The following is a 25,741-nucleotide window of genomic DNA, read 5'->3' as shown; positions in this document are numbered from 1 at the left end:
CCACCTGGTCCAGCTGCTTCTGGATCTTGCTCTGCTGCTCCGTGACCAGCTTGAGCTTCTCGGCATCGGCCTCTGGGAACTCGCGGCCAGCCTTTTTGGCAGTGCGCTGCTTGGCACACAGAGCCTTGCGAGACTTGCGGTGCACGCCGATCTGCTCCTCCAGCACCTTCAACTGCATCTGCAGGAGCTGCTGCGTGTGGAACAGCCACTCCTCGTACTGCCGCTGGTCAGCCTCGTCTGCGAAGGGAACGTGTATGTTAGGATCCACACAACGGTGTCCTCCTTCCAGATCCCCAACCACTGCTTGGCACCCTCCTCCCTTGCCCATACTCACTGATCACTCCCTGGGCAAAAGTGGGTGGGTTGGGACGGGGCTGGGAAGGGTCGCTAGCGTTCCGTTCCTGTGGTAAGAGAGATTTCCAGAAGGTCATTGTTCCACGGCAGGCCTAAGAAAGGCCCAGCGAGATGGCACAGGGGTCCCAACTTTCCCCTCACCTGGCCACTCCCAGGTGCCACATGGTTCTGAAGATCACTGCCAGACCCTCCAGAGAGCCTCTGCGCCAGGAGGGACACTTGCTGCCTACAGTTTATAAAGCGTAGGGGATTCCGGTGTCAGTGAGGGCACAGGTCACACACAAAGCAGTGGCCATATTGGGAGGAAACAGGACAACAGATGTCATAGGAAAGTCAGCCCCACCCCAGTCCCAAGTCTCACCTGTTCATACCAGGTGCCACCCCAATGCTGCCCTGAGCCATCACTTTCTTGATGCCTTTCAAAGCTACCATCTTGGCCTTTGCAATAGGATCGATGATGTCTTCTGCAGCAAATTTGTCCAGGTCTAAGGAAAGGAGAGAAATAAGCTGAGAGTCAAGACTCCGTAGCATGATGGCCATTTTTCCCAATGCCCTGGCTTCTACAGAAAGAACAATAATGTGGCAAATCCACTCAGCTAAGCCAGGAACTTGGTGATGTGGCACTAATGCTCCTGAAACACAGTTCTCATGTCACTGCACTGTAAGAAAACGGCACCAGTGAGCATCTGCTCAGTCAGCCGGCACCACTCTACTGTTGAAGCCTCAGTTTCTCTCACTTGATGAGAGACGAAGATAGCTACTCTGCCTACCTCCTGGTGTTAGAGAGGTTCATGTGACAATAAAGGCATGCTTTCTGAGCCAGACAGAACTCTTGCAAGTAGTATTCTATAACCAACACAGCCCAGTTACCCAAGGTGGAAGCACTGTGGCAAAGCCTTAGACAGCAGCTGTCTGTGACACAAAACCATCACCCAGCAGTCCACTGTCCTGCTAGTCTAGGAGTGAGGGAAGCAAAAAACTAAAACACCAAAAAACTAACAGCGCATAGTGGTGCACATCTGTAATTCTAGCACATGGAGGCTACCATAGAAGATTTTAAATTTAAGGCCCGCCTGTGCTATACAGTGAGATCACGCCTCAAAAGACAAGCCAAACTAGAATAAACCAGGTATGGTGGCATGTGCTTATAATTCCAGCACTTGATGGGTGAGACAGGAAAATCCTACATTTAACAACATCCTCATACACAGAGTGAGTTTGATGTTAGCCTGGGGTACATGAGATCCTATCTCATCTGCCATCCCACTCTTATCCCCTCTCCCCACAAACAAACAAACAAACAAACCCATAAAACAAGTAGAAAACAAATCTAAAACCCTACTCTTTGGTTTACACTTTTGGAGTGCTCTGTTTAATTAATAAAAAAAGCTGAGCGATCCTCCTGCCTCTGTCTCTCGAGTACTATGGCTTGCACCACCATGCCCAGCCTACACTTATATACATAATCCCCTGCTCAGAAAATTGACTCTCAGCTTTGTAAAGGACTAATTAATCTCACTCTCATGAAATGTTAATGCATTAAGTTCAGATCTAGCTCTCCTACTTGTATAATCTCATACAGGTTACTTAACTTTCATGCCTCAGTACCCTCTTCTATAGCCAAAGCCAACTAGACCCATTTCATGATTCTGCTATGAAATCAAGCGTTTAGTAGCAAATAGCACCTGACACAGTAACTATTTAATAATGCCTTCAGTTCCAGAAGTCCCAGCCTCACCATTCACTGCTCTTCACAGCTTCTCTTGCCTCTACCGCTTTATTTACCCTTTCATATACCTGGAGTGCATATCCTAGTACTTCTCTCCAAGTCCCAAATTTAACCAAACATAAAGCCTCTGCTAATCAGGCTCCATCCATCCATCCATCCATCCATCCATCCATCCATCCATCTCTCTTCTAAAAAGCTCCAACTTTCTATTTACAGGGCTTTGCTGTTTAGCCAGGGTCCCCAGTGTCCCACCTCCCTTACCTAGAGTCAGCGCCCACTTGGTGATAAGTGGCAGCATCTACATGCCAATGTGACGTTACCTGTATCTGGGAAGAAACTGTTAGCCAACTGCTGCTGCTGCATCGCCAGCTGCTGGGGCTTCATGCACATGGACGCTGGCATGGCATTCATGGGCTTCTGCACTAACACTGGCTGTGAACTCTGCTGGGGCACCAGGCCTGTCTGCCCTGCTTGCTGCCCACTTAGCATATGCCCCTGGTTAGACACCATAGCCACGGATGGGGCCAGACGCTGTTGAAGGGCATGAGCTGGTGCCTGCGTGGGCACCATTGACTGGCCCAAGCCTGGCTGTCGGGTACTTCCAAGACCCAGAGAAAGCTGCTGTGGCGGCCCAGGCTCATGTTGCAAAGGCAGTGCCTGGGCAGGGCCTGTTGTGGGAAGAAGAGAGTGTTGTTGTTGCTGCTGCTGCTGTTGCTGCTGCTGCTGCTGCGCAGGCAGCACAGTCTGTGCTGAAAGCTGCTGCTTCTTCTGCAGCTCCTTCTTCTCATGCTCTAATAGGTCCTCAATGAGCAGGGGCAACTCGCTGGCCACCAAGGAGCTCTCCATTTTGTCCAGCTCATCCCCAGGTGCTGCATGTGTGCTGGGTAAGGTTAGGGCCCCACTTTCTAGCTCAAACTTTTCCAGAAGAGAGGATCCAGCTGGGCCACTCAGCGAGCTGGGGTTGAGCAGGTGAGCTGGTGTTCCTCCTGGGGCTCCAAATGGGCCCTTCTCAGTTGTGTGCCCACCGCTGGGGAACGGTCCCGAACCTACTCCTGCTCGAGTGTCCCGGCTGCCCATCACAGTCTGCCCTGGCTTCAGACCCATGCTGAGGGGAGTGGCAGGAGGAGCTGGCTCCACCTTGGGGGTATTAATGGTGAACTGGCAAGGAGAAGGATGGCGTCCTCCCTCCTCCACTTTCGGCTTCACCTCAGGGAGCACAGATGTTAAGTGAGGCTCGGAGTTATCTGAGGCAGGTGGAGGACGCTCCTCAGGGCCCAAGGATGCCGGCTCTACCCCCCGCAGCAGGGCTTCTCGCTCAGCCTTCTCATTTGCTGACTCCACGAGCCTTAGATGCTCATTAAAGATGTCCTTCTTATCCCCAGTATCGAGCTCAGGGTCAGTATACGCTAGCAGGTCAAATTCATCTCCATTGAGGAGGTCATCCAGGTGGGGATCATTCGTCTCCAGGTTTTCCAGGGTGCCCAGCTCATCATCACCCTTGGCCACATCCACACCCAGACCCAAGTGAGCAAGCTCTTCATCATCCTCCAGGGCTTTGTGGGCATCAAAGTCATCGTCCAGCTCAGGATCCTCACAAGGCAGCTTCCCAGCTTCCAAAGCCAGAGGGGGACGACTAAGTTCAGTGCTTGATGGTGGGCGACTGACCAGTTCCAAACTAGCTGGGAGGGCAGGCCCCTTAGTGTGGGATGTCTGATGGAGGCTGTTGTTCAACTCGGGGGCTGGCGGGGCTGAGGTCTTTTGTGAGGGAAGGCTTGAAACAGCCAGGCCCCGAAGACCTTCAGGAGCCAGTCGATGAGGTTCCTCGTTTACTGGGTAAAAACGGGGCCTCTGAGGGGGGCCTTGACCAGGAAACGGAGATACCCCAGGTCCAAGTCCTTTCTGTACATTATGTCGCAACTCAATGAACTGAGCAGGACCAGCGGGACCAGGAACTGGCTCAGCAGGGCCTGGAAGGCGTGTGGGGATTCCTGCCAAGGGGGAACTTAGTGCTTGGCGGCTAAGCTCAGGTCCAGGAGTTGATGGGAATCGAGCAGACATGGCAAGTCGCATGGAGGTTGCTGCTGCTGCTGCCGCCACCTGCTGCTGCTGCTGCTGCTGTTGCTGCTGCCACAGTTGTTGTTGTTGCTGCTGCTGCTGCTGCTGCTGTTGCTGTTGCTGCTGCAAGGGCAGGGATCCAGAATAGGGTGTTCGCTGATAGAAGGACTGGGAACCTCCAACAAGTTGCCTGGAAAAATATGCAGTAGTCTATGAGAATCAATCAGCAGGGAGGGCAAGAACAGAGGCTTAGGCTAGTGAGGAAAGACAAAAGAAACAGTGAGGATCAGTGATAGGGAAAAGATCTGAGGCAGAATACAGTGATGGTACACACACACACACACACACACACACACACACACACACACACCCCTTCCTGGAACCTCACCTGCTGTTCATGTCCATGGAAGAAGGTGTGGCTGGTGGAAGTGGCCGGGACAGCCGATCATCGTTGGAGAAGGCTCCTGGTCCCAGGATGGGACCGCCTAGCTTGCTTGAGGGTAACCCCACAATGCTGCTCCTATCCTAGAAGACAGAAGCAGATGAAGGTGTAGCCACCTTCAGGGCGCTGGCCCCACCACCCTTTGCCAATCTACCTACCTGAGACCCAGTGAAAGGGGTTTGGCCTCGGCTCAGCTGTTCAAAGGCAGGGCTGCTGGGTTCAGCACCCCAGTTGCCTGGAGGCCCTACTGCACCTGCGGCTGCGGCAGCTGTTTCCTTCTCCTGCCGCAGGGTGTTCCGCTGGATCTGCTGTCGAATCAGCAGTTCCCGTAGTCGCTGGCGCTGTCGGGGAAAACAGACAAGTCAGTCCAATCCACTCTAATCACAGGGCTGGTGGAGAAGGTAGAAGCACGCTGGGACCAGCTGTAGGAAGCCTCTCACCTGCCGTTGCTTCTCCAGCTCTGTCTGGCTGAGGCTAGATATGCCTGCATCCTGGGCACTTGAGAGTTCAGGTGCTGACAAAGAGCTACTACTCATTGTAGCTCCTGGGTCTTCTCTCTTTTCCACTGGAGAGGTGATGCCTGCCCTTTGTGAGGCTCCATGCGACAAGTAGGGGAGGGATCCATCAGGTGTGGGAGGCGGCAGAACGGATGCGGGGCGTAGTGGGGACAGCCCATAGCCCTCCCCTGTGGGCCCACTGTTGGGCCCCAGGGGGCTGCCTGAAGGGTGAAAGTTCCCCGTGGCTACTGCGTAGTTTGTGCTTTGAGGCTTGCCCAAGGTGGGGCCAGGCCCAAAATGGCTGTTGATCCCATGGGGTGAAGGGAGACCAGGCTGAAGGACAGGGGGTTTTAGGGAAGGCTCCCCTACCCCCTGTGGGAAAGTGAACCGCATGGGAGATGGGGTGCCCACAAACGCGCCTGTCCCAGGAGACCGGGCAAAGTTGGTGGGCTGTCCACTTGGGACCTTGGCATGCAGCTCACCTGCTGGGCCAGAGGGCAGGGCTGCTGGGAAGCCCCCAGCTCCCAGCGGGGTGTGGGCTAGGGGCCCAGCCTTAAAGGCAACTTCAGGGGGCTGGGGCCGGGGTGGCTTATGCAATGGGGCAAAGGGATCGCGGGACTGAGGGCGTGAGGGTGGACGAGAATAGGGGTCAGGGGACTGGAAGCGCGGGGTAACAGGGGATGGGCAGAAAGCCTCTGCCGATAGAGGGCGCGGAGTCAGGGGGGACTGGGAACTAGACTGGGATTGAGGACTAGCGGGCACTCTAGAGAAAGGGTCAGAGGGCAGTGACCGAGGAGGCGGGGCACAGCAGCTCTCAGTGGGGGGTGGTTGGGGCCGAGGAGTCAATGGGGGCTGGGCATAGGGGTCGGGGTATGGGCCAGAACGAAAGACATCTGGGTGGCTGGGAGGAGAAGGGGCCAAAGCCTGGGCAGGGGGTGGCTCCTGTACCCGCAAGCCCAGGCCTGGGCTCTGGGGCTCTACCTGAGATGCCCGAGGGGTGAGGGGGGCTTTGAAGACATCAGGTGCCTTTAACTCCAGGCTGCCCAGGTGGGGGCCTGAGGAGGGTGAGCCAGCACAGCCCAGGTTTGGGGGACCATAGCCAGGAGAGGATGCCCCAAGCTCTTCCTTCTTCACTTCTAGGGACTTCCGGGACTCCCCAAAAGGTGGGGGTGAGAGCAAAGGCTCGGAAGCCTTGCTTCCCGCTACCCCTGGGCTCTCAGGCACAGCCAGGTTGTCCAATGAGGGGCAGCGAGGTTTGAGGAAGGGGTCAGGCGTGGAAGGCTGGTGTCTGGGTGTCCCGGGTGGGGTGGTGTGAAATTCCCCTGGCTGGCCAGTCCCAGGTCGAGTTGTGGTGCCCAGCACTGGGGGCTGGACCGGGGCTCCAGTGGGGCTTGGGTAAGGAGGATAAGTGGGTGGTGCCGCAGAGAAGCGGGGCTCCGGGGCGTAGGCAGGGGCCAGTCCAAAGGGGTCCTGCGAAGGCACTTGGGCGGGCACCTGGGGCGGGAGCTTGAGGAAGAGCTCACCAGGTGAGTCAGGGCTGGGTACTGTGCCCGCTGGTGGCTTCAGGAACCCGTCCGCAGAGGTAGACAAGCCAGCAGGGGTGGTGGGGCTGCCAAGGAAAATGGTGGGGGCCGCAGCAGGGGGCGGACTGCCCAGTGCCCCTGGCTGGGAGGGAATGCGGAGATGGAGGGCTGGTCGGTCAGCCTTGCGGGCTGTGTCGCCCATCTTGGCCTGCTTGCTGATCTGGCTCTCAGCCTGCTGCAGAGAGAGCAGGTGGGGCAGTCAGCTGCTGCCTGCAGGCAGGACCCACGTCCCCAGCCCTAGAGCGCGGAGTCAGGGGGACTGGGAACTAGACTGGGATTGAGGACTAGCGGGCACTCTGGAGAAAGGGTCAGAGGGCAGTGACTGAGGAGGCGGGGCACAGCTGCTCTCAGTGGGGGGTGGTTGGGGCCGAGGAGTCAATAGGGGCCCACTCACCTTCTGCACCTTACTGATGCGGTGGGCAGCCCGGTTATCTTTGGCCTTTTGCTGAGGAACACATGACACAACACAGGGCTTCATGCTCAGCCTCAAGCCCAGCTCCCATCCCTGCTATCAAACCGCCTCCCCAGACATCAGTCTTCCTCACCCAGCTGCTTAGGGGATGACAGGAGAACAAGGACCTGAGGTAAGCCACTAGAAGCTTCTACCCCACGCCTCAAGTTGGCCCCTGCGGTCTTACCAGGTAGGGGGCCTTGTCAGCAGCTGGAACCTTTCTCCAGAGCTTCATGATTTGTTTACATCGGCTAGACCAGTCTGGGAAGCAGAAAGGTCAAGTCAGAGGAGACGCCCGCCACCTGTCAGACTGTTTCCCTCACCCTTGCCCAGAGATACCTGGGTAATCTTGCTTGAGGTTAGGGAAGTTAATGTTGGCGTAGAGCACAGGTGAGATAGTGGAGAGCTGGCCCAGCTCCTCATCTTTTTCCCAACGCTGCAGACTCCGCTGGTTATAGGACAGCCCATCGCCCTCACCCTCTGTGGTGGGCGTGGTGGGGGTGGAGGGCGTGGTACCCCCGGAGCCCGTCCAAGGGCTATCTGGCTCACCGGGTTCTGGGCTAAAGAAGCCCCCGCGCTCCCTGGGGCGCAGGGGCAGAGAGTCACACAGGGCAGGGATTTCAAGCCTCACCCCAGACAAACTGCAGAACCCCAGCCCATTTTGCCCCACTTAAGGAAGGCAGGGCAGACAAGAGAGCTGTCTCTTTAGTAGCTCGAAGTCAAAAGGAGGCAAGGCAGGCACCCACAAGAGGGAAAGGACAACAGGGGCCACCCAAGACAGTTCAGCGCAGATACCAACCTAGAATCCAAGAAAGGGGACTGGCAGAGGCCTGGGTAGGAGTCCATAGGGCTGCTGGAGGGGAGATTGCCCAAGGCAAGTCCACCTGCAAAAGCAATAGGATCAGAGGGAAGGAAGCCACCGACCGACTCGGCTTGGTAACAAGGCTGGCTGCGGCAGACTGGGAACAAGCACTCTGCTATGAGCACCTTGGAGAAAGGGCCTCTGCAGTGGTGTACGGCTGCCTTCCAGGCCAGGAGTTCCACAACCCAAATGCTGCTCTCGTTCTGAGCCCAGGACATCCTTAAAGAGCTGCTGCAGGTCTTTGGACTCCATTTTGGGCAGTTCTGAAGGGGAATGAAAAGGTACACACACTGCTGAGCTGCGTAAGACAGGCTCACACAATACCACAGATGTGCAGGGCGTGGCCACGGAGGTTCACATGCTAGAGCAGTCCAGACCTCCTCCAGATGGGGCCTTCCTTCCCATGGAGGACCCCAACACACACAAGACACCATGCAAGCCTCACCTTCTGTGGGAATCCTGTCTAAGTCAGAGCTAAGCACTCCTTCGCCTGGGGTGCCTGGCTTCTCAGGGTCACTAGGCACTGGGGATGCCTTTATACCCCCATCCTCAAGCCCTATAATACCAGAAGAAAACTACCATCAGAGGTATGGAGGCGTGACACAGCACCCAGGCCGGCATGAACCACAGGAAGCACAGACCAGGGTCAAGTCCCAGCTCTGGCACTGCTCAGGGCAGAGCCAACTGACAGCAAGCAAGACTGAGATGGGACCCCATCCCCCCGCAGCCCTCACCTGGTATATCAGCTGTGGCCTCAGGTCCATGGGACTCCTCATCTGCAACTTCTGGACCATCATCTCCTATGAGCAACAGCCCACTCCAATCAGACCGGTGATGCCTGATGCCCAGGAGGAGGGGGGGCGGCCTACCCCATCCCTACCTCCAGACACCTTTGCCAGCTACGAGGCACAAGGCAGGCTGGACACCCCAGAACACTACATCTTTGTATTAACTAACCTTTGTGCAAGGCTGTCGTAAGCTCCTTCCTATCTGAACCTCCATCCCCCCGGGATTTTGAGGTTCCCAGTCCGAAGCCTGGTCGGCCCATCCCAACTGCAAACAGGGCCTTCCGACTCAGGTCCAGCAGTTCCTTTCCAAAGAAGGCTTCCTGCAGGCAAAGTCAAAGGAATGATTTCCTGGTGCTGTGGACCCGGCCCCAGCCTGCCTTGCCCACCTTGCCCACCTCACCCGGGGCGTGTGAACCTGCCTGCAAGTATGCGGGGAACATGTCCTCCAGCTTGCTCTTCTTGCGCGCTCGCCTCTGTTGCTTCTTCTTCTCGTCCCCCTCAGTGAGGCTCTGCTCCACAGAGCCCTCTGCAGGCAGATCAGCAGGCATCACTACAGACAAAAGAGAAGGACTCAGGCTCAAGAGACACTGGGCATGCTTCAACTCTGCTGGAAAACTCTTCCTGTCTTCATTCCCCAACCACCGCCTCTCCACCTGCTTTCTTTCTCACATTAGTTCACACCCTGGCCTCACTGTCACTGCCCCATGTGCTGTGACCCCCACCTTCTTCCCAGGCCCCACGGGAGCCCTCACCCGTCTCACCCTCCTCGGGCTGCCCATCCCCACTCAACACCTCCGCCTGGGCAGCAGGCCCCCGTTTCACACGGGTGTGAGATTTCCGCTGTCGGACCATGAAACCACCAATGCCTGTGAGAAAGCAGAATTAAGAATGAGAAGGTGGGGGCTGCAGAGATGGCTCAGCGGTCAAGAGCACTGACTGTTCTTCCAGAGGTCCTGAGTTCAAATCCCAGCAACCACATGGTGGCTCACAACCATCTGTAATGGGACTGATGCCCTCTTCTGGTGTGTCTGGAGACAACTACAGTGTACTCATATAAATTAAATAAATCTTTAAAAAATAATGATGAGAAAGCACTAGAACCTGTGAGTTACCCCTGACTGCCCCAAAAGCCCACTCCAGGCCTTACCCGGCCGATAGGGTTTGCGCTTGCGCTTTTTGCTCTCCTCTGTGTCGTCTTTGCCAAGCTCTACATCAGGGCTGGCGGGGCCTTCTAGCTTAATTTCACAGTCCATCTGCTCAACACCACCTGCATGTAACAGAAGAGGACGGGCAGATCAGAGAAATGGGCCCTTTTATCATTGTCACGCTGCAAGAGGGAACCCAGTAACCTGCCACAGTGCCACCTGAGCAAGACGAAGTGCTAGCAGAAGGCTGACAGGAGTGGCTCTGCAGTCCCTACCCAGCATCCCGACTCATGGGCCGTGTCTCTCCCGCTATCTGCCTTTCTCTGAGACTCCCCAGCCCAACCTTCACCCTTGAGCAGCTCGTCAGCGTCCAGGTCCCCATCCTTCTTGTCATCAGGGCCAAGGGCATCCGAGGGCTCAGAACCCTCCAGCCCTGCCTCGCCTGGGAGGCCTAGCCGTCCTCGCCGCTGGCGCCGCTTGTGCAGTGGTGACATGGTCAGGTTACGCAGCACCGCCATGCCAGTTTCTGTCAGCCACACACCCTCGAAGCGAAAGAACTGGGGCTCTGGACAACAGGGAAGAACATATGATCCCTGGACAGAGGCCCCAGGGAAACCAAAACTCCACATGTCAACCCATGTTCCCAACTGAGACACAAGCAGTGACAGAGAAGTCCCGTCGCTTTCTAAGGGCTGAGAGAGCAGGCCACTGAAGGCTCTACCAGTGACTGAGGGATCCGGAGATGAGCCTGCTGCTGCCAAAGCCTAGCTCTGTCCAGAACCTATTAACCACAGTCACCGGGCAGACGCTCTAGCTGTCAAGAGACAGAAGAATGCTACTCGCTGAAGGCCAGCATACTTTCTTTTTTTTTCTTTTTTTTGGTTTTTTTGGATTTGTTTTTTTTTCGAGACAGGGTTTCTCTGTGTAGCCCTGGCTGTCCTGGAACTCACTCTGTAGACCAGGCTGGCCTCGAACTCAGAGATCCGCCTGCCTCTGCCTCCCAGAGTGCTAGGATTACAGGCGAGAGCCACCACCACCCGGCGCCAGCATACTTTCTAAGAGTGGTGCCCACACTGGCAGAAAAGATGGCCTTGTCCCTTCTGCGAGAAGAAAGCAGTGCTCTCCTGACTGAGACTCCTGCAGTAAAAAAGCTGATGTGCCTGGTGAGAGGAGCCATGTCTGGGAGAGGAAAGCCTTGGCTCTAATCACAACTTTGCCACTGACTTGGTCATTTACACTGGGTCTTTAAAGTTTGGAGGTTGGAGCAGAGAAGATGGTCTATGGTCTTAGATGGTTTGAGTATCAGAATGTCTGTGGCTTACCTGGCTCTTTTACCTTCACAGGTACCAGCTCTGGTGGGGCAACAGGTACTACGGGAAGGAGGGCAAACCAAAGGCCGCTTAGGACGCTGTCCAAAGACAGACACTCACGTCCTCAGCTTCCTCCAACCCGATACTCACCCACAGGCTTTACCACATAGGGCTGGCAGGAAGCACAGTCAAAGCCCTCATCGGCAGCCTGCTCCACCTCGTCCTCTGTGAAGAGGCTCTCGCAGCCTGCGTGCATCCACCTGGGGGAGGGAAGACGAGGGTGAGCACAGGCCCAGCCACCGACAGCAGCACATGGAGCTGACGAGAGGAGGAGAGATGTCCGCACCGTTCACAGTGGCGACACTGGATTAGCAGGTCTTCCTCCACATAGGGAGCGTGACAGATAGGACAGGTCACCAGGCTGGCACACGGCCCGCAATGTGTGTAACTATTCTGCCATTCACAGTGGAAGCCAGGGGAGGCGGCCCCACACTGCATACATGACACGCACCTGGAAGCAGAAAGACATTCAGCACCCAACTTAGGATGGCAGAGGTGCCCCCACGGAGAACCCTTTAACACAGGGTACCATGCATCCAATATGGTGTCTGCTCTAACTGTATCTGAGGCCCATGCCCCACAGCTTGACAGACCACCTCAGGCTGCTTCTCCTTACCACTTGCACTTCCAGCCACCCTTAGGCACAGTGAGCAGTGGAGGGTCCAGGCAGTACGTATGGTAGCTAATGTCACAGTCGTCACAGAGTAGCAGGCGTGAGGGGTCGGAGGCCTGGCCGCACACCTCACACACAATGCACTCCACACAGCGCCAGCCCTTTAGCAGCATCACCTTGGTGATCTGGGGGATAAAAGGAGATGCCTCAGCTGGAGGATGTATAGCGCTTACGCGGCTGAAGACAGACCTCTGAGCACAGAGAGGCTTGTACAGAGCTCACTCTCTGACACCAAACAGCGCCTCTCCGGGGGCTTCCAGGAGCTGTGCTGCACAGAGAACCTCCAACCACAGCCCCACTGAGCGGACAACACAGCTGTCACTAAGTAGGCACTGAACTGATGACAGAACAAGGTTTATTTCCCTCAATTTTTCTTCACCTTTTAGAACCTGCTACTAAAACAAGCTAGTAAATGTTACTAGTGCATTAATTAATAAATTGGTAGTTTTTAGAAAAACCCAAAGGACTGATTATACCTTGGGTTAAAGCTGATGCTATCTGTTTGTACATGTGGAGCTGCAGTCTCAAGTCTCTGATCTACTTCCAGACTGTACCATCGTTTGGTTTGTCTGAGACAGGGTCTCACTGTGTAGACTGTACCATGGTTTGGTTTGTCTGAGACAGGGTCTCACTGTGTAGCTCTAGCTACTTCAAGCTCACTATGTCCACCAGGCTGACCTCAAATTCACAAAGATCTGCCTGCCTCTGTCTGGGACTAAAGATATGCGCCATCATTCCTGGCCACAGAGCATGTTTTCTACTGTAAATTGGTCTGCATTTATACACGGACTACATTACACTGGCAAGTTTTGGCCTATGGAAAGAAGCTACAACGTCTGCTATAAATTCCAAAGCACCTTCCCTGAGTTTGACAGGACTGACAAACCGATCAGTGACGTCCAAGAGCCACATGTCAGGCTGTGAGGTGGCTCAGCAGATGAATGTCCTTGCCACCAAGCCTGATGACCTGAGTGTGACACCTGGAGCCCACACGTGGGAGGAGAGACAGGGTCCTACAAGTTGTCCTCTGGCCTCAACAATTATATCCTGGCACATGTATTTCCCTTCCCCCACCAGAGAAATGTAGTAAAATAATAAAAATACATAGTGTGGGAGATTAGGGTAATGGAGAAGCGAGTCTACCCACCGCCCACACATTCCAGGCCCAGGGCTCACCTTGCTGTTGACACAGTACGGGTGATAGCACTGAGAACACTGCGAACAGGCCAAGAGATGGCCCTCAGCGCCCCGGCCAAAGCTGCCACACACCACACACATGTCCTGCAGAGGAACAAAAACCCCAACGTGCAAGCATGCCTCTGCCTCTCTGCCTTCTGTCTCTCCATCCCTATGTCTGTCTGTCTTGGGGTGGGGGATGAGAACAGCATATGGAGGGAGTCAAGGCCTTCCTCTATTATATTCCACCCCCTTTTTTTGAGACACAGCCTCTCACTGAACCCAAAGTTCACAATTCCTACTAAGCTGGCTGGCCCACAACTTCCTGGGACCTACCTCTCTCCTCCCTCAACACTGGTACGGGGGGGGGGGGGGGGGGAGGGGGGGGGGTGTCTGACCACAGCCAGCTTTAAATAAGTCCTAGGAATTTAAGCTCAGGTCCTCTTGCTTACAGAGCAAGCATTCCTCCAAAGCCATTTACCCAGCCCTGCAAACATGTCTGTTGTCCCCGGTCCCAGCCAAAGACCAGGGAGTCGATCAGAAGCCTATCCCACAGCATTCAGTCACCAGGTTCCCAGGGGTCCCTTGAGTCTCCCTCAGAGAAGCTGTACCTACCTAGGACATCTTCCCGGTCTGATCTAGTAACTAGAAATATAGACTAGCACCAATTTAAGAAGTTATAGGAAGACCAGGTAGGGTAGAAACTTGTCCAGTAAGAGCTATATGTAACAACAAAGAAAGTAGCCTCAAGATTATCTGGGGGTGACTGTATGGGCTCTACAGGCTCCCCGGGCTACATTTCTGCTCTCTTCATAATGCAGCATTTACAATCCACCACCTCACTAACCAGCTATCTCACCAAGCAAACTGGATCCCTGGTTTTTCCCATCCACCTTCTCAGCAAAGTAAGCTCAAGAGCAAGCACACATAAACACACACACACACACACACACACACACACACACACACGCACGCACGCACGCACACACACACACACAGGCAGGGGAGAAAGAGTGCACTCAGCATGCCTCTCTCCCAGCTCCGTACAGTACCTGCATCAGAACAAACTTGTCTGTGTTAGAGAAGAGAACCACAGTGTTCTGCATGGTGTCATCATCCTCCTCCTCCTCCTCCTTACTAGGAGAACTATCAATATCAGCCACCTTAATAAACAGAGAGGTGTACAAAGTAAAGAAAACAAGTCAGCCTCAGCTAAGCTGCCCTCTTTCCCATACTCAGAAAGAAGTGTGAGTGCCTGGCTAAGCTGATGATCTAACCCTGAACACTCGGATCCCCGCGCTGGGGCCCAGTGGCAGAGGTTTCAAGAATCCTCAGAGCCGAGGAGTCAGGCTCTTGCTAGCAAACAATGAAATGACAGGATTCTAAGTGTGCTGGACTTCTTTTTTTTTTTTTTTTTTCGAGACAGGGTTTCTTTGTGTAGCCCTGGCTGTCCTGGAACTCACTCTGTAGACCAGGCTGGCCTCGAACTCAGAAATCTGCCTGCCTCTGCCTCCCAGAGTGCTGGGATTACAGGCGTGCGCCACCACCGCCCAGCTGCATGCTTAACTTCTAAGGCGCGTGTGAGGCGCTTGGGGTGCAAAGCCTGTCCTTACTACCAGTGTCTCAATGGAAGAAGTGGTTGACTTCAGTCGGGCCCGTCCTCTCCCTCGTCCTCCATGTGCTGCTCCTCCACGAGGCCGGCGTCGTCCTGGGAAACTGCTGCTCCGACCCTAAGTGATGGAAGGGGCCCATTACAGGACTGCGTGTGCTGGGCCCACAGGCTTGGAGGGAAAGGTGACAAATGACAAGTTTGACAGCTTTTTAAAAATGACCCAGGTGTCCCACTCGGAGGACAGGACAAAAGTCAAGTTTCCAGTATGGACAAGTGAGAAGAGAGTAACAACTGAACAACCTCGCCTTCCAAGACCAGCACAGTGGACTTGCAAAAGAAGAGCAAAGGCAAGAAATGACTTCAGAGCACCAAGATTTTGGTCCCAGTTGTATGTCTGAGGCCATGAACCTGGGTAAATCATTAGCTCCTCTCTGCACAGCAGGCAGCTGGGCAGAGCTGGGCTAAAGGACGGATCTATAGCCCAGGCTGCAGGAAGCCAAGCACAAAGGTAGCACCGGGCTGGGATCACGGCAGCAAGAGTTTGAGCACATCCAGGTACGCAAGAGTCTCTCACCTGCTTGATTCGGGACCGGGCGGGGGAGCTGCGCCGTCGCCCTTTGTCCCCCTCAGCTTTGCCTCCACCAGTTGCAGTCCCAGTGTCACACAACAAGGAGTCATCCGTCTCGGGCAGCGAGTCAGTGCAGAGGCGCAGGGAGCCCTCATCTCTGGCTGGACTAACATCCGTAGACACTCCCAGCTCCATGGACAGGGAGCCACCCCCCTCAGGGTCCGGAGAGCCCAGTAGGGGCTCTGAACCAGGAAAACTGGCACTGGCATCCCCCTGGCTCAGATTAGAAATCTCATTGACAATGTCGGATTTGATGAGAGCGGGTGGCATGGGGGCCACTGGTGCACCAGGCTCCTCCTGCTCTTCACAGGGTGAGCCTTGCCCTGTCTGCTTGCATTCTGGGCCATAGACCTCCATAGGGGTCACAGGAATCAGCTCCTCAGGGTCCAGGAGCACAGGAGAACCTTTAAGTTCACTAGCCAAACTGCCAGAGACCTGTCCAGTCGGTGACTGTGATGGATTAGCATCAGTCCCATCTAGAGGGGCTGTGTCTTCTCCCAAGCCAGAGAAGTCATCCAGGGCTGGGGCAGGGCTGGGGGCAGGGCAAGAAAGGTCCCCCATAGGAGATGGCAGAGGACTGGTGGCCCTGGGTTCCAAGGCTGGGCACTCAGGTTCTGGACCTTTCTCAGTCTCCATCTCGTTCAGCTCCGCTTCATCTGAGACATCCACTGCCTTCTGCACAAGACTCAGTGGAGAGGGAGCAGAGAGCGGCAGGGCAGGAGGTGAACAGTGGGAAGGAGGAGGGGTCGGGGGAGGCAGCGAGTGCTGAAGAAGCGGAGAGCAGGGTGGAGGGAGCGGCTCCATGAGGATTGGAGAAGCAGGTCCCATAGGGGAGCCTGGAGATGGGGGAAGGATCATGGGGGGCACAGGCTCAGGGTCCGTGCAGCTGGCTTCTGGTGGGGGGCTGATAGGTGTCTCGAGGATGGGGGCAGCCAATGGTGACTCGGGGTCACTGTCCCCTTTGGCACCAAAGGGGTACTCTAACTCCCCCAAAGGAGACAGGGCTGGGGGGACTGCAGCTGGGATAATGGGTGAGAGTGGAGGAGGAAGCGGATCTGGGGGAGAAGAGAAAAAGGCTCTTAGATTAGATGTGCCATAAAGTGTTAAGACTGCCCTCAGGGTAAGAGAACATCACCACCTCCTTACCTGGTGGCATCAGTTGAGGTGATAAGACTGGCTCCCCCGACAGGGACAAGGGCAGCTCCTCAGGAAGTGGGGATAGAGGTGGTTCCCCAGGCTCAGACAGGGATGGCTCTCCAAGCATGGGGGATAAAGGTGGCTCTCCACTTGGGGAAAACAAGGACAGCTCCTTAGGGGCAGGGCACTGGCTTGATTCCTCAGGAGGCTCTTCAGGCTGAGAAGACCGGTTTAGTTCCTCAGGCCGCGGGGACAGGCAGGGCTCCTCAGATTGGGGAGACAGTTGCAACTGCTCAGGCAGAGGGGACAGGTGTGGTTGCTCAGGCGGAGGGGAGAGGTGTGGTTCCTCAGGCAGAGGGGAGAGGTGTGGTTCCTGAGGCACAGGGGACAAGCATAGCTCCTCAGACTGGGAAGATGGGCCCGGTTCTGCAAGTACAGGGGACAGGCATGGCTCCTCAGACTGTGGGGACAGTGGCAGTTCCTCAGACTGGGGACAGAGTTGCGGCTCCTCGGGCTGAGGAGACAGGTAAGGTTCCTCGGGCTGAGGGCAGAGTCTCAGCTCCTCAGGCAGTGGCGACAAAGGTGACTCCTCCATCGGCAGGGACATGAGTGAGTCCTCTGGTGGTGGTGAAGCAGGTGAGTCTTCACAGGGAGGGGACAGTCGGGAAGCTTCAGGAGGAGGTGAGGCAGGAGAGTCCTCGGGTGGTGGGGACAGTCGGGAAGCTTCAGGTGGAGGTGAGGCAGGGGAGTCCTCGGGTGGCGGGGACAGGGGAGATTCCTCAGGTGGTGGAGACAGCCGTGATACCTCAGGCAGAGGCGACAGATGTGATAGGACAGGCAGTGGCAAGAAGCGTGACACCTCAGGTGGGGGGGACATAGGTGAGTCTTCAGGTGGAGGAGACATGGGGGAATCCTCAGGGGGTGGGGACAGGCGTGATGCCTCTGGAGGTGGGGACAGAGGAGAGTCCTCAGGTGGAGGAGATAGGGGAGACTCTTCAAATGGTGGGAAAAGACGAGAGGCCTCGGGTGGAGGGGACATGGGTGACTCTTCAGGTGGAGGGGACATGGGTGACTCTTCAGGGGGTGGAGATAGGCGAGATGCTTCAGGTGGCGGAGAAGAGGGCAATTCCTCTGGTGGGGGGGACAGAGGAGACTCCTCAAATGGTGGAGATAGGGGCGAGGCTTCAGGCGGTGGGGACAAGGGTGTGTCTAGTGCAGGAGATGGGGGGGACCCCTCCAGTGGAGAAAAAGAGGCCTCAGGTGGTGGAGAAAGGGGTGAGTCCTCAGTTGGTGGGGACAGGCGAGAGGCCTCAGGTGGTGGAGATGTAGGTGACTCTTCAGGTGGTGGAGACAGGGGCGACTCCTCAGGCAGGGGCAGCAGTGGCATCTCCTCATTTAGGGGAGCCTCCAACTGGGCTTCAAGTTGGGTCCCTGCTCCCCCTGTAGACACAACATATCATCTTCCTACCTAGTTCAGATCTAACTCACAAAAAGTGCAGGGTCTGAGGCAAAGCAAAGATTGCTCCTTGCCCCAGAACGAAGGATTGATCTCAGGACCCTTCAAGCCCCACTCACCTAGTGGTTTGGCTTCACATTGCAGGGGCCCCGGCTCCTTGGGTTGCATAGAGGTCACGTGCCCACCCTTTGGCTGCCCTTGGCATGCTACGTACAGAGCACCGGGCTCATCAATGGGGATCTCACCAGGCTCTGGGGGTGAAAACCTGCAGAGGGTAAAGGGGAGCAGGCGCTGTGGCTCTCCAGCTAACAGCTCCTAGAGAGCCAGCCCACGGGGATGAGGCGGCACTCGGGGGGCTGCACTGCTGACGGCCCGCCTGTCTAACACAGCCCTGCAGTCTCACCCCTCTCAATGCCCTGTCTCGATCCATCTCAGCTGACACTACTTACCTGCTACAGACAGCTGGGTGCTGCTCAGCGACAGAAATGACAGGCTGGCTTCCCTGGGCTTTATGACAGCGGTGACAGAGTGAATAGTTCTCAAACCACTCAGAGTTGGGATTCAATTCTGCTGAGCCGGCCCCACAGGCCCGACATATCCGGCATGTCTAGGGAACCGAGAAAGCAATCCAGGCACTAGTCAAATCTCAGCTGGAGGCAGAGGCAGGAATGTGACTTGTTAAGCTCAAGCCACCTCGGAGATGCTAAAGGACCGAAGATACTCACCGTACACTTCCACGAGAGAGCAGGCAGGTCCTCAATGGGTGGTCTTAAGCAGAAAGTATGGTACCCTCTGTCACACGTCTCACAGACCAGCATTTTAGAATCGTTCCCAGGTCTCCTAAAAGGCACAGGTACAGTGTGGGACCCCCCTAGCCTCATTTCCTGCCCCAACTTGGCTACAGCTACACTCTTTGTTTTGTTTAGTTTTTGGTTTTTTGGATTTGGTTTTTTTGAGACAGCGTTTCTCTGTGTAGCCCTGGCTGTCCTGGAACTCACTCTGTAGACCAGGCTGGCCTCAAACTCAGAAATCCGCCTGCCTCTGCCTCCCAGAGTGCTGGGATTACAGGCGTGCACCACCACCGCCTGGCTACGGCTACATTCTTACCTGCACGCTTGGCACACTTTGCATTCAGGGCACTGCCAACCAGCACGCTTGCGGGCAGTCAGAGCAGTGTCCAGACAGGCTCCATGATAGTGATGCCCACAGCTGGTACAGAAGAACAAGTCACACAGCTCTCCTGGCCCCTCACATACTGCACAGCGAGCCTCTTCTGCAGGAGCAAGGGAAGGAAAGAGCGGGTCAGTATGGAGTGATGCAGAGCTGGCACGGACACTAGTCTAGGCTCTGCAGGTGCCGGAGTGTCTGCATACAGGCACACAGAGGCAGAGCCCTGTACTCACAAAGTTCACAACCATTTTACTGGGACAGAAAGACCATCATTTGAGAATGAAGAAAGGCTTTGTGGAGTACCAAAACCTATGGCCCACTTGGCCTTCATCTGCTCCTCACCCAAATGTGCAGCTCCGTCACTGTGCTCGGGACAGAGCAGCTGCAGGGTTTTCATGGATAAGAAGGAACCACTGGCAGTCGCACAGGGGAAGTGGTAAAGCCGGGAACATCCGGGCGAGCGGCAAGGAACGGAGGCACCGAACCTGGCGCAGTGGGAGCAGCGCTGCAAGGGAGGGAGAGCCACAGAGCCTCAGTGCCTGCCGGCTCTCACGACAAGGTGAGCCACTAGCCCTTCCCCAGTCCTGCCCACTCTGCCAACTCCCCTCACCGACGCAATCATCTGATCCTAACCTTAACCATACCTGTGAGATCCCTGAGAAGATGGCCTTGTCCACACCACATAGTTCTGGGCCCTCCTGCCCCAATACACCTGCTGACCACGCTGCACACCAATGATGTGCCCAGCAGTGCCCTTGATAAGTGGGGTAAAGAAAACAGGAGGAATGGGTTAGCACTGTGACCAGCAGCTCAGGACGGCCCAGCCTCTACCCTGCTTCCAAACCAACTTACCTCCAGGCTCTCCTAGGTGGGCAGGCGTAAGGCCCTCAGGGAAACCAATTTGTAACAGATCCTCATTGGGCAGCACTGCCTCGCAGGGACCTGAGCTTCCCTCAGAGGATGGCACTGGAAACCCAGGCCAGTCAGATGGCAGTTCGAAGCGCTGCAGCTCCCTCTGCCCGTGCAGGCTGGGCTCCCCACAGTTACAGAGAGCACACCGCCGTGCTGGACCCCTACTGTGGACACGCAGACATCAGCAGCAGCAGACCATGGCGGTAGCACCCCCCCCCCAGCCCCATAACCCCATGCTTTGGCACACCCATGTATCCTGCTCACACTCCTGGAAAGCCCTCACCTCGCCAATCACATCCCCATGTGCCCATAAAGCCCTGTTTTCCACAAACAAATTACCTGAAGTCATGAGGAGGCTTCTGAAGCCGGGATCCCCCAGAACTGGGGACAGAGACCTCCCCGATACACAGAACGGGAAGGGCTTGCTCAGTGACACCTGGCTTCTCAGGGGCTGCAAGTCCATCAGCTGAGTGAACAGACAGGAGAGGGCATTTAAACTTTTGTCTCGAACAAAGTTCTTCAATTACCTGTGTATTTCAGACCAAGCCAGGACTTGTGCCAGGACCAGAAATGAAGGGCTACATGAGCTACCCATGAGGAGCTGAAAGCTGTCAGCAAACTGGGAAATGTGTTCTACTCACCTGCCGGGTCTGAATCTTTATCTTCAGCAGGCGGCTTCTGGCTGTCCATCCCTCTCTCCGACTGGGCAGGGCCCTCTCGGGGAGACCTGTTGGTACCAAAAGATACCTGTATGTCCACCACCAAGCTTCCCCAGTGAGCCCTTTTCCCATTATAAGGAGTCAGTTAATGGTAAGCAGACCCTTAGACATCAGAGACAAACCCTGTCCACAAACCTCTGTCGTAATGACTAGGGAATTCATTTTCTGACTCTTAGCCCGCTACCCACTTCTCCAAACACATACCTCCTTCTCAGGCATCTATTCCATTTTCCCACTTCTACCCTCCTCTGTAACAGTTCCCAGGGCAATCATTCCAACTCAAACTACATCCATTGTTTCATCTTAACTCCCAGGCCCTATCTATCCCTTGGCCTTTATTCTTAGATCTCAGGTCCGCTACCATCCTACAGGCCTGAAAGTAGCAACCCACTTGACCCAGAAGTCTATCTCGCAAAGAGAGACCTGGGGTGTTGCAAGAGATTCAACACTACACTAAACTAAAGGATAGCTGTGAATGGATCTCCACTGCTTTTAACAAGGATATCCCAAATTCAACAGGAAGAACCTCAATTGCCAGGCATATGAAACTCAGGACCACCACTGGCCTCAGCCCTAAATGAGCCCTGGGTCTCACCTAGCATGAAGGCCTCAGGTTTGTTGCCCTTAGCAACGCCAACTGCCCTTCTTCCTTAGATGCTCCTAGTAGTTAACAGAAGTGGGCCTTAAGAGTTACTGAGCATGTGTAAGCAGGCCCAGGGCTAAGCATGCTGGGAGTTGTAGTCTCAGGAAGCACATTGCTACTTGGAGGAGGACTAAATGGGGCAGGACTTAACAGAGCAGAATAGTTTCCTTCCTCTTAAGCCAAGCCGGGTTTCCAAATACTCATACTCGAAGAGTTAACGGTCCCTCCTTCCTTTTTCATAAAGTCTAGTGTATCTCAAAATCAAATGAAACATGCTAAAGCTACATCTGAAAGCTTAAGACTTACACAACACTGAGTGTATTTTCCCTGACCTCCAAGGCAGCACACTTGAGTACAACAAAGACTAAAAGGAGTCAAGAGTAAGAATTACAGAGATGCTAGGCCTGGTGGCAGATACCTACAACACCATTACTTGGAAGACAGAAGCAGAGGGATCAAAGGCAAGTTGGAGACCAGCCTGGTCTACATTGAAAGCTCCAGGCCAACCGGAGCTCCACAGTGAAACTGTTTAAACAGACAAGAATTCCCAAGATTATGAATAGGAAAGCAACCCCACATAAGAAAGATGAGAAGGATTAGTGCTTGCAGCTGTTGCTGAGAAGGGTGGGCCTTCTTCTCAACCAGTGTCTAGTGCTTCTAAAGGTGGTGTGAGGTAAGAAGATTCCCTTAACAACTGTAAATGATAAAGGTCTGAGAACTCCATATCCCCTGTTTTCCACTCCCCTTGTTTAGTCAGTGATCACACCAACCTGGGTACAGATAATCCCGTCCTCTAAAACTGGGAGGCAAATACCCCAGTCAATCACATGGGGCTAAATAACTAGGAGAGCCCTCAAAGTGCCGATGATCAGTAAATCAATTCCCAGTCAACACAGAATCAGTTACCTTCCCTAAGCTCACAATTCCATTTCCAAATGTTGGCAATCCCTCTTGAGCCATGTAGAAGTTTAAAAGAAAAAAAAAAAAAGCCACTTTCCTTTCCCCCTAATGCTCTGAACCTGCCAGGGACAGAGCACCAGCACCACCTGACACCTATTACCACCATTCCCAAACCACCTCTTCCCAAGCCTCATGCACAACAATCCATTTGCAGGAAAGCAGGATGCTTATCTGGCCAGCTTACAGAGCATGCTCTGAACTTCAAGAGGCCCTGACAAGCCACCTGTGGGAAATGGGAACTGGGGGAAGGGGGGCGGCCAAGGCTCAAGCCAGGACCTATTCAGTCACTCAAGGCCTGGGTGCACCGAAGGTCCAAGGGGACTTTAAAGTTTTCTACACGTCTGCATCTAACCGTGTCTCCCTAACATCCTCCACCAACTTTGTTCTTAGAGCTGAGGCCAAGGGAGCCACAAACAGCAACAAATAGAAGGCAACAGTGATAATCCAGTGGGTAGGAGGGCCGCCGGACACAAGCCAGAGGGACACATTCCTCGGCCCTCCCCCAAGCACAGCTCTCTCGCGAGGCTGCTAAAGCTAGCACTGCCCAAGAAGGTACAGACACTACCGTCTTCACCTAGCCTTGAGGGTCAGAGTAAAAACCCCGGCAAAGATAGCACCCCACTCACAGAGTCATGGAAGGTCCAAGACTGAGCAGCAAACTGTCCTTTTTCTGTACCATAAAGAACCCAGGGACATCTCCAAGAAGCCTGAAACCTTAGCCCCTAACTACGCAAGCTTTCAGCCCAGCATCTATACCAAAATACCAAGTGCCATAGCATCAAGTCCCTGAGGCATTTGAGCAAATAAAGGCAAAAGTTTCCCCCGTCCCATCATTCACAGACAGTAAACAGAGACACACATACATCCCAGGGGGGTTTTCCCTGGATCGAAACTAGGCTAATACCTGGGCCAGGCTTGCTCTGAGCTAGGGAGCTGACACCCCCGAGTCTTACATCTAAAAACACCCCAACCAGCAAGTGAGGTGGCAGAGATTCCCTCCACCACTCTCCTTCCTGTGTTCACCCGAGACCAACAGACTTCACTCCATTTTCTCTGCAAGGGAGGAAATGGAGGCTTGGAGGGGTGAAAGGCTGGAGCAGGCCCTTGAGTGAACAGCTCTTCAGTGGGACTCAGGACTTCCTGGTTCCCAGCTAGAGAATCAAACCACACCTCTCTCCACCCCCATTTTCGGTCAGCCCTCTAGGAAGGATCCAAATGGTAACACACTGTCCCTGCATAGCCTGGGGGGGCCAGAGCTAACAAGGTACAGTCCCACCTAAGGATGTTATCTAAGAGCTGACGAGAGAGGCAGGCAGCGACCAGAGATGACAGCTCGCCTCACTCCACACTCCATGCCATCTCCCAGGAATCTTTCAAGGGCAAACCCCCTACTTTCCCCTTTCTGAGACAAGACTCAAGGAGACCTAGCAAGTGTATTTTGGAGGGGGTGGAATGAGGGAGCAAAATGCACTAGCCAAATCCCTGCTGGGCAACATGACAGGTGTGAGAGGCTGTCCCAGCCCAGGGCTCAGAGGCTGAGGCAGGAGGCTCAGGCGCACCTTCCTGCTGTACACACACCCCTTCTCCCCAGCACCTCCTACCAGGGCTGGAAACACTGGCTTCCAGCAGAAAAGAGCACAAATGAAGCCATGTCTCCATCAAAGGGGTCCAAGCAACCCTATTCTGCAGGGCTAGGAGACCACCTGAGAACTATTTACCATTCAGTAGCCAGAAAAGCATTGTAGAGATCTGGCGGGGGCTTTCAGGATTGGCCAGAGACTCATGGGCAGCTAACTCTACACTAGGCCCGGGGAAAGCAAGAGACAAAAGCCATTTTTTTTTTTTTTTTTTTTTTGCAGCCCACATTCATAGAGAACAGATCTCAACGGCCTCCTCTATAATCCCCCGGAGATTATGTCCATCCCCAGAGGAGGGGCAGCGAAGCAGCCTAAGACAGCACTAGGCCTTGCAGGGTCACTTTGCCAGGCAGAGGCAGTTAAGTTGAACTGCAGGGGTAGAGCTGCCTCAATCCCACCTCCTTCTTGCCCCAGCTCCCCTCTTCGTAGCACCAGTTTCCACCCACCCTCCCACTGGGGAAGGACCCAGGGCTCCTTGAGTTTCCCACAGATTGTTTTGGGTGCCCGTTTAGGTAGGAACAGCATTAAAGTCCAATCTAGCAGTAAGTCCGACCTGGCAGTGGCACCCCCCCAACCAAGTTGCTTGTCCCAAGGAACCCAGGGGGTGGGGGTGGGGGACAGCAGCCTAGGACTGGTGTTGGCAATCAGGGCCTGGGTCCTAGTTTGGTCGAACTCCCTCAACACAAAAATAAACAGGCAGAGAGGCTATCTGGACATATTCCCAAACTCCTGTAGTTCCCTGAGCCCCCAATCTTTAAAGAGGCACACCCCAAGAAACCAGGCCTCAGTTCTGCCGTGGCAACTGGCTCAGATTCCCCTGACAGACCCTGCCAAAGGAACCCTCCCCAGCTCTGGCACCCCTTTCTCCAACCTAAAGGCCAGCACCGGCCAAGATAGTCCATCTGGCTGTGCCCCCAGTCCAACCCTTTCTGGGCCCAGGCCGGGCGGACTTCACTCACCTCTTCACAGGGCGATCCAGAAATCCTCATCCGAGAACATGGCCAGAGCCCGGGCCGCTCCCCGACCTCCAACCGCCAGAGCGAGCACAGCCGCCCCCCACTCGGGGGGGCTTAGGGAGGCCAAGAACGGTAAATCCAGGTCGGAGTGGTCACCCTTCCCCCGGGGGAAAAAAAAAAAAGCAAGAATCCAAGAGGGGTTCTCTGCCTTAGGTTCCAGCAGTTTAGGTTTCCATGAACAGCCCCAGGGCGGCGAATCCCGAGCGGACACAAAGAGAGCACCGGTGGCTTTGATCTTGGGCGAGCAGGCTCCGCATCCGCGTCGCGGGGCGGCCTCGCAGTCCTAGGGCCCGGCCAGCGCCCCGGCCGCCCGCGCCGGGTTCGGGCGGAACGTCGAGGCTCTCCAGATGGAACGTCGAGGCGCCTCCCCAGCAGCCCGGAAGGAATGCCGCGCCGCGCCGCGCGCCGGGCCCGGATGGAACGTGAGCCCCTCGCAGCCGCGCCGAGCCCCTCTCCCCGCCCGGCCGGCGCCCCGGGGCCGCGCGAGCTACGGCGACGCGGAGCCGGCGGGGCCGAACCTGACACACACCCAGCGCCGGGCTCCGCGACCCCGAGCGTCCCCCCTCGGCGGCTTCGAGCCCCCCACCTTCTGCTCCCCCCGGGGAAGGGAGGAGGGTTGGTGGGCGAGGAAGAGGAAGGGGCGGGCGGTGCGAGCCCTCTGCCCGCTCCCCTCCGGCCGCTCCAGGCCCAGCGCTCGCCTCCCTTCCCCTTTGGCCTCGGGAGCTG

General features: G+C 55.4%; 1 protein-coding gene across 11 annotated transcripts in view; it reads right to left on the bottom strand.

Moving 5' to 3' along the window:
* The window catches only part of Kmt2d (lysine methyltransferase 2D), a 40,006-nt gene extending 14,567 nt beyond the window's left edge, over positions 1–25,439 (bottom strand). The window contains exons 1-39 of one of the 11 annotated variants that reach the window (XM_052160225.1): positions 24,959–25,439; positions 20,682–20,767; positions 20,380–20,506; positions 19,981–20,204; positions 19,773–19,882; positions 19,471–19,633; positions 19,066–19,231; positions 18,684–18,798; positions 18,408–18,565; positions 18,078–18,223; positions 16,512–17,942; positions 15,312–16,420; positions 14,739–14,855; positions 14,178–14,288; positions 13,126–13,230; positions 11,893–12,074; positions 11,563–11,727; positions 11,367–11,476; positions 11,229–11,276; positions 10,250–10,471; positions 9,909–10,028; positions 9,514–9,627; positions 9,177–9,311; positions 8,931–9,077; positions 8,708–8,773; positions 8,419–8,529; positions 8,099–8,236; positions 7,911–7,995; positions 7,451–7,692; positions 7,299–7,372; positions 7,055–7,105; positions 5,021–6,835; positions 4,739–4,921; positions 4,527–4,663; positions 2,404–4,328; positions 716–839; positions 496–580; positions 335–401; positions 5–237 (exon numbers count right to left, since the gene is read on the bottom strand). In XM_052160225.1, coding sequence (XP_052016185.1) covers positions 5–237; positions 335–401; positions 496–580; positions 716–839; positions 2,404–4,328; positions 4,527–4,663; positions 4,739–4,921; positions 5,021–6,835; positions 7,055–7,105; positions 7,299–7,372; positions 7,451–7,692; positions 7,911–7,995; positions 8,099–8,236; positions 8,419–8,529; positions 8,708–8,773; positions 8,931–9,077; positions 9,177–9,311; positions 9,514–9,627; positions 9,909–10,028; positions 10,250–10,471; positions 11,229–11,276; positions 11,367–11,476; positions 11,563–11,727; positions 11,893–12,074; positions 13,126–13,230; positions 14,178–14,288; positions 14,739–14,855; positions 15,312–16,420; positions 16,512–17,942; positions 18,078–18,223; positions 18,408–18,565; positions 18,684–18,798; positions 19,066–19,231; positions 19,471–19,633; positions 19,773–19,882; positions 19,981–20,204; positions 20,380–20,506; positions 20,682–20,730 — 10,710 coding nt within the window. In that variant the 5' untranslated portion in view covers positions 20,731–20,767; positions 24,959–25,439. The remainder of the gene's footprint in view (positions 1–4; positions 238–334; positions 402–495; positions 581–715; positions 840–2,403; positions 4,329–4,526; positions 4,664–4,738; positions 4,922–5,020; positions 6,836–7,054; positions 7,106–7,298; positions 7,373–7,450; positions 7,693–7,910; positions 7,996–8,098; positions 8,237–8,418; positions 8,530–8,707; positions 8,774–8,930; positions 9,078–9,176; positions 9,312–9,513; positions 9,628–9,908; positions 10,029–10,249; positions 10,472–11,228; positions 11,277–11,366; positions 11,477–11,562; positions 11,728–11,892; positions 12,075–13,125; positions 13,231–14,177; positions 14,289–14,738; positions 14,856–15,311; positions 16,421–16,511; positions 17,943–18,077; positions 18,224–18,407; positions 18,566–18,683; positions 18,799–19,065; positions 19,232–19,470; positions 19,634–19,772; positions 19,883–19,980; positions 20,205–20,379; positions 20,507–20,681; positions 20,768–24,958) is intronic. The other 10 variants (XM_052160214.1, XM_052160218.1, XM_052160222.1 and 7 more) reach the window with 10 other exon arrangements.
* Between the last annotated feature and the right edge of the window lie 302 nt (positions 25,440–25,741).

Source organism: Apodemus sylvaticus, chromosome 17 (assembly GCF_947179515.1).
Source record: "Apodemus sylvaticus chromosome 17, mApoSyl1.1, whole genome shotgun sequence".
NCBI classification, from domain to species: domain Eukaryota; kingdom Metazoa; phylum Chordata; class Mammalia; order Rodentia; family Muridae; genus Apodemus; species Apodemus sylvaticus.
The sequence above is the reverse complement of the archived record's forward strand: the minus strand, read 5'-3'. Positions and strand labels throughout refer to the sequence as shown.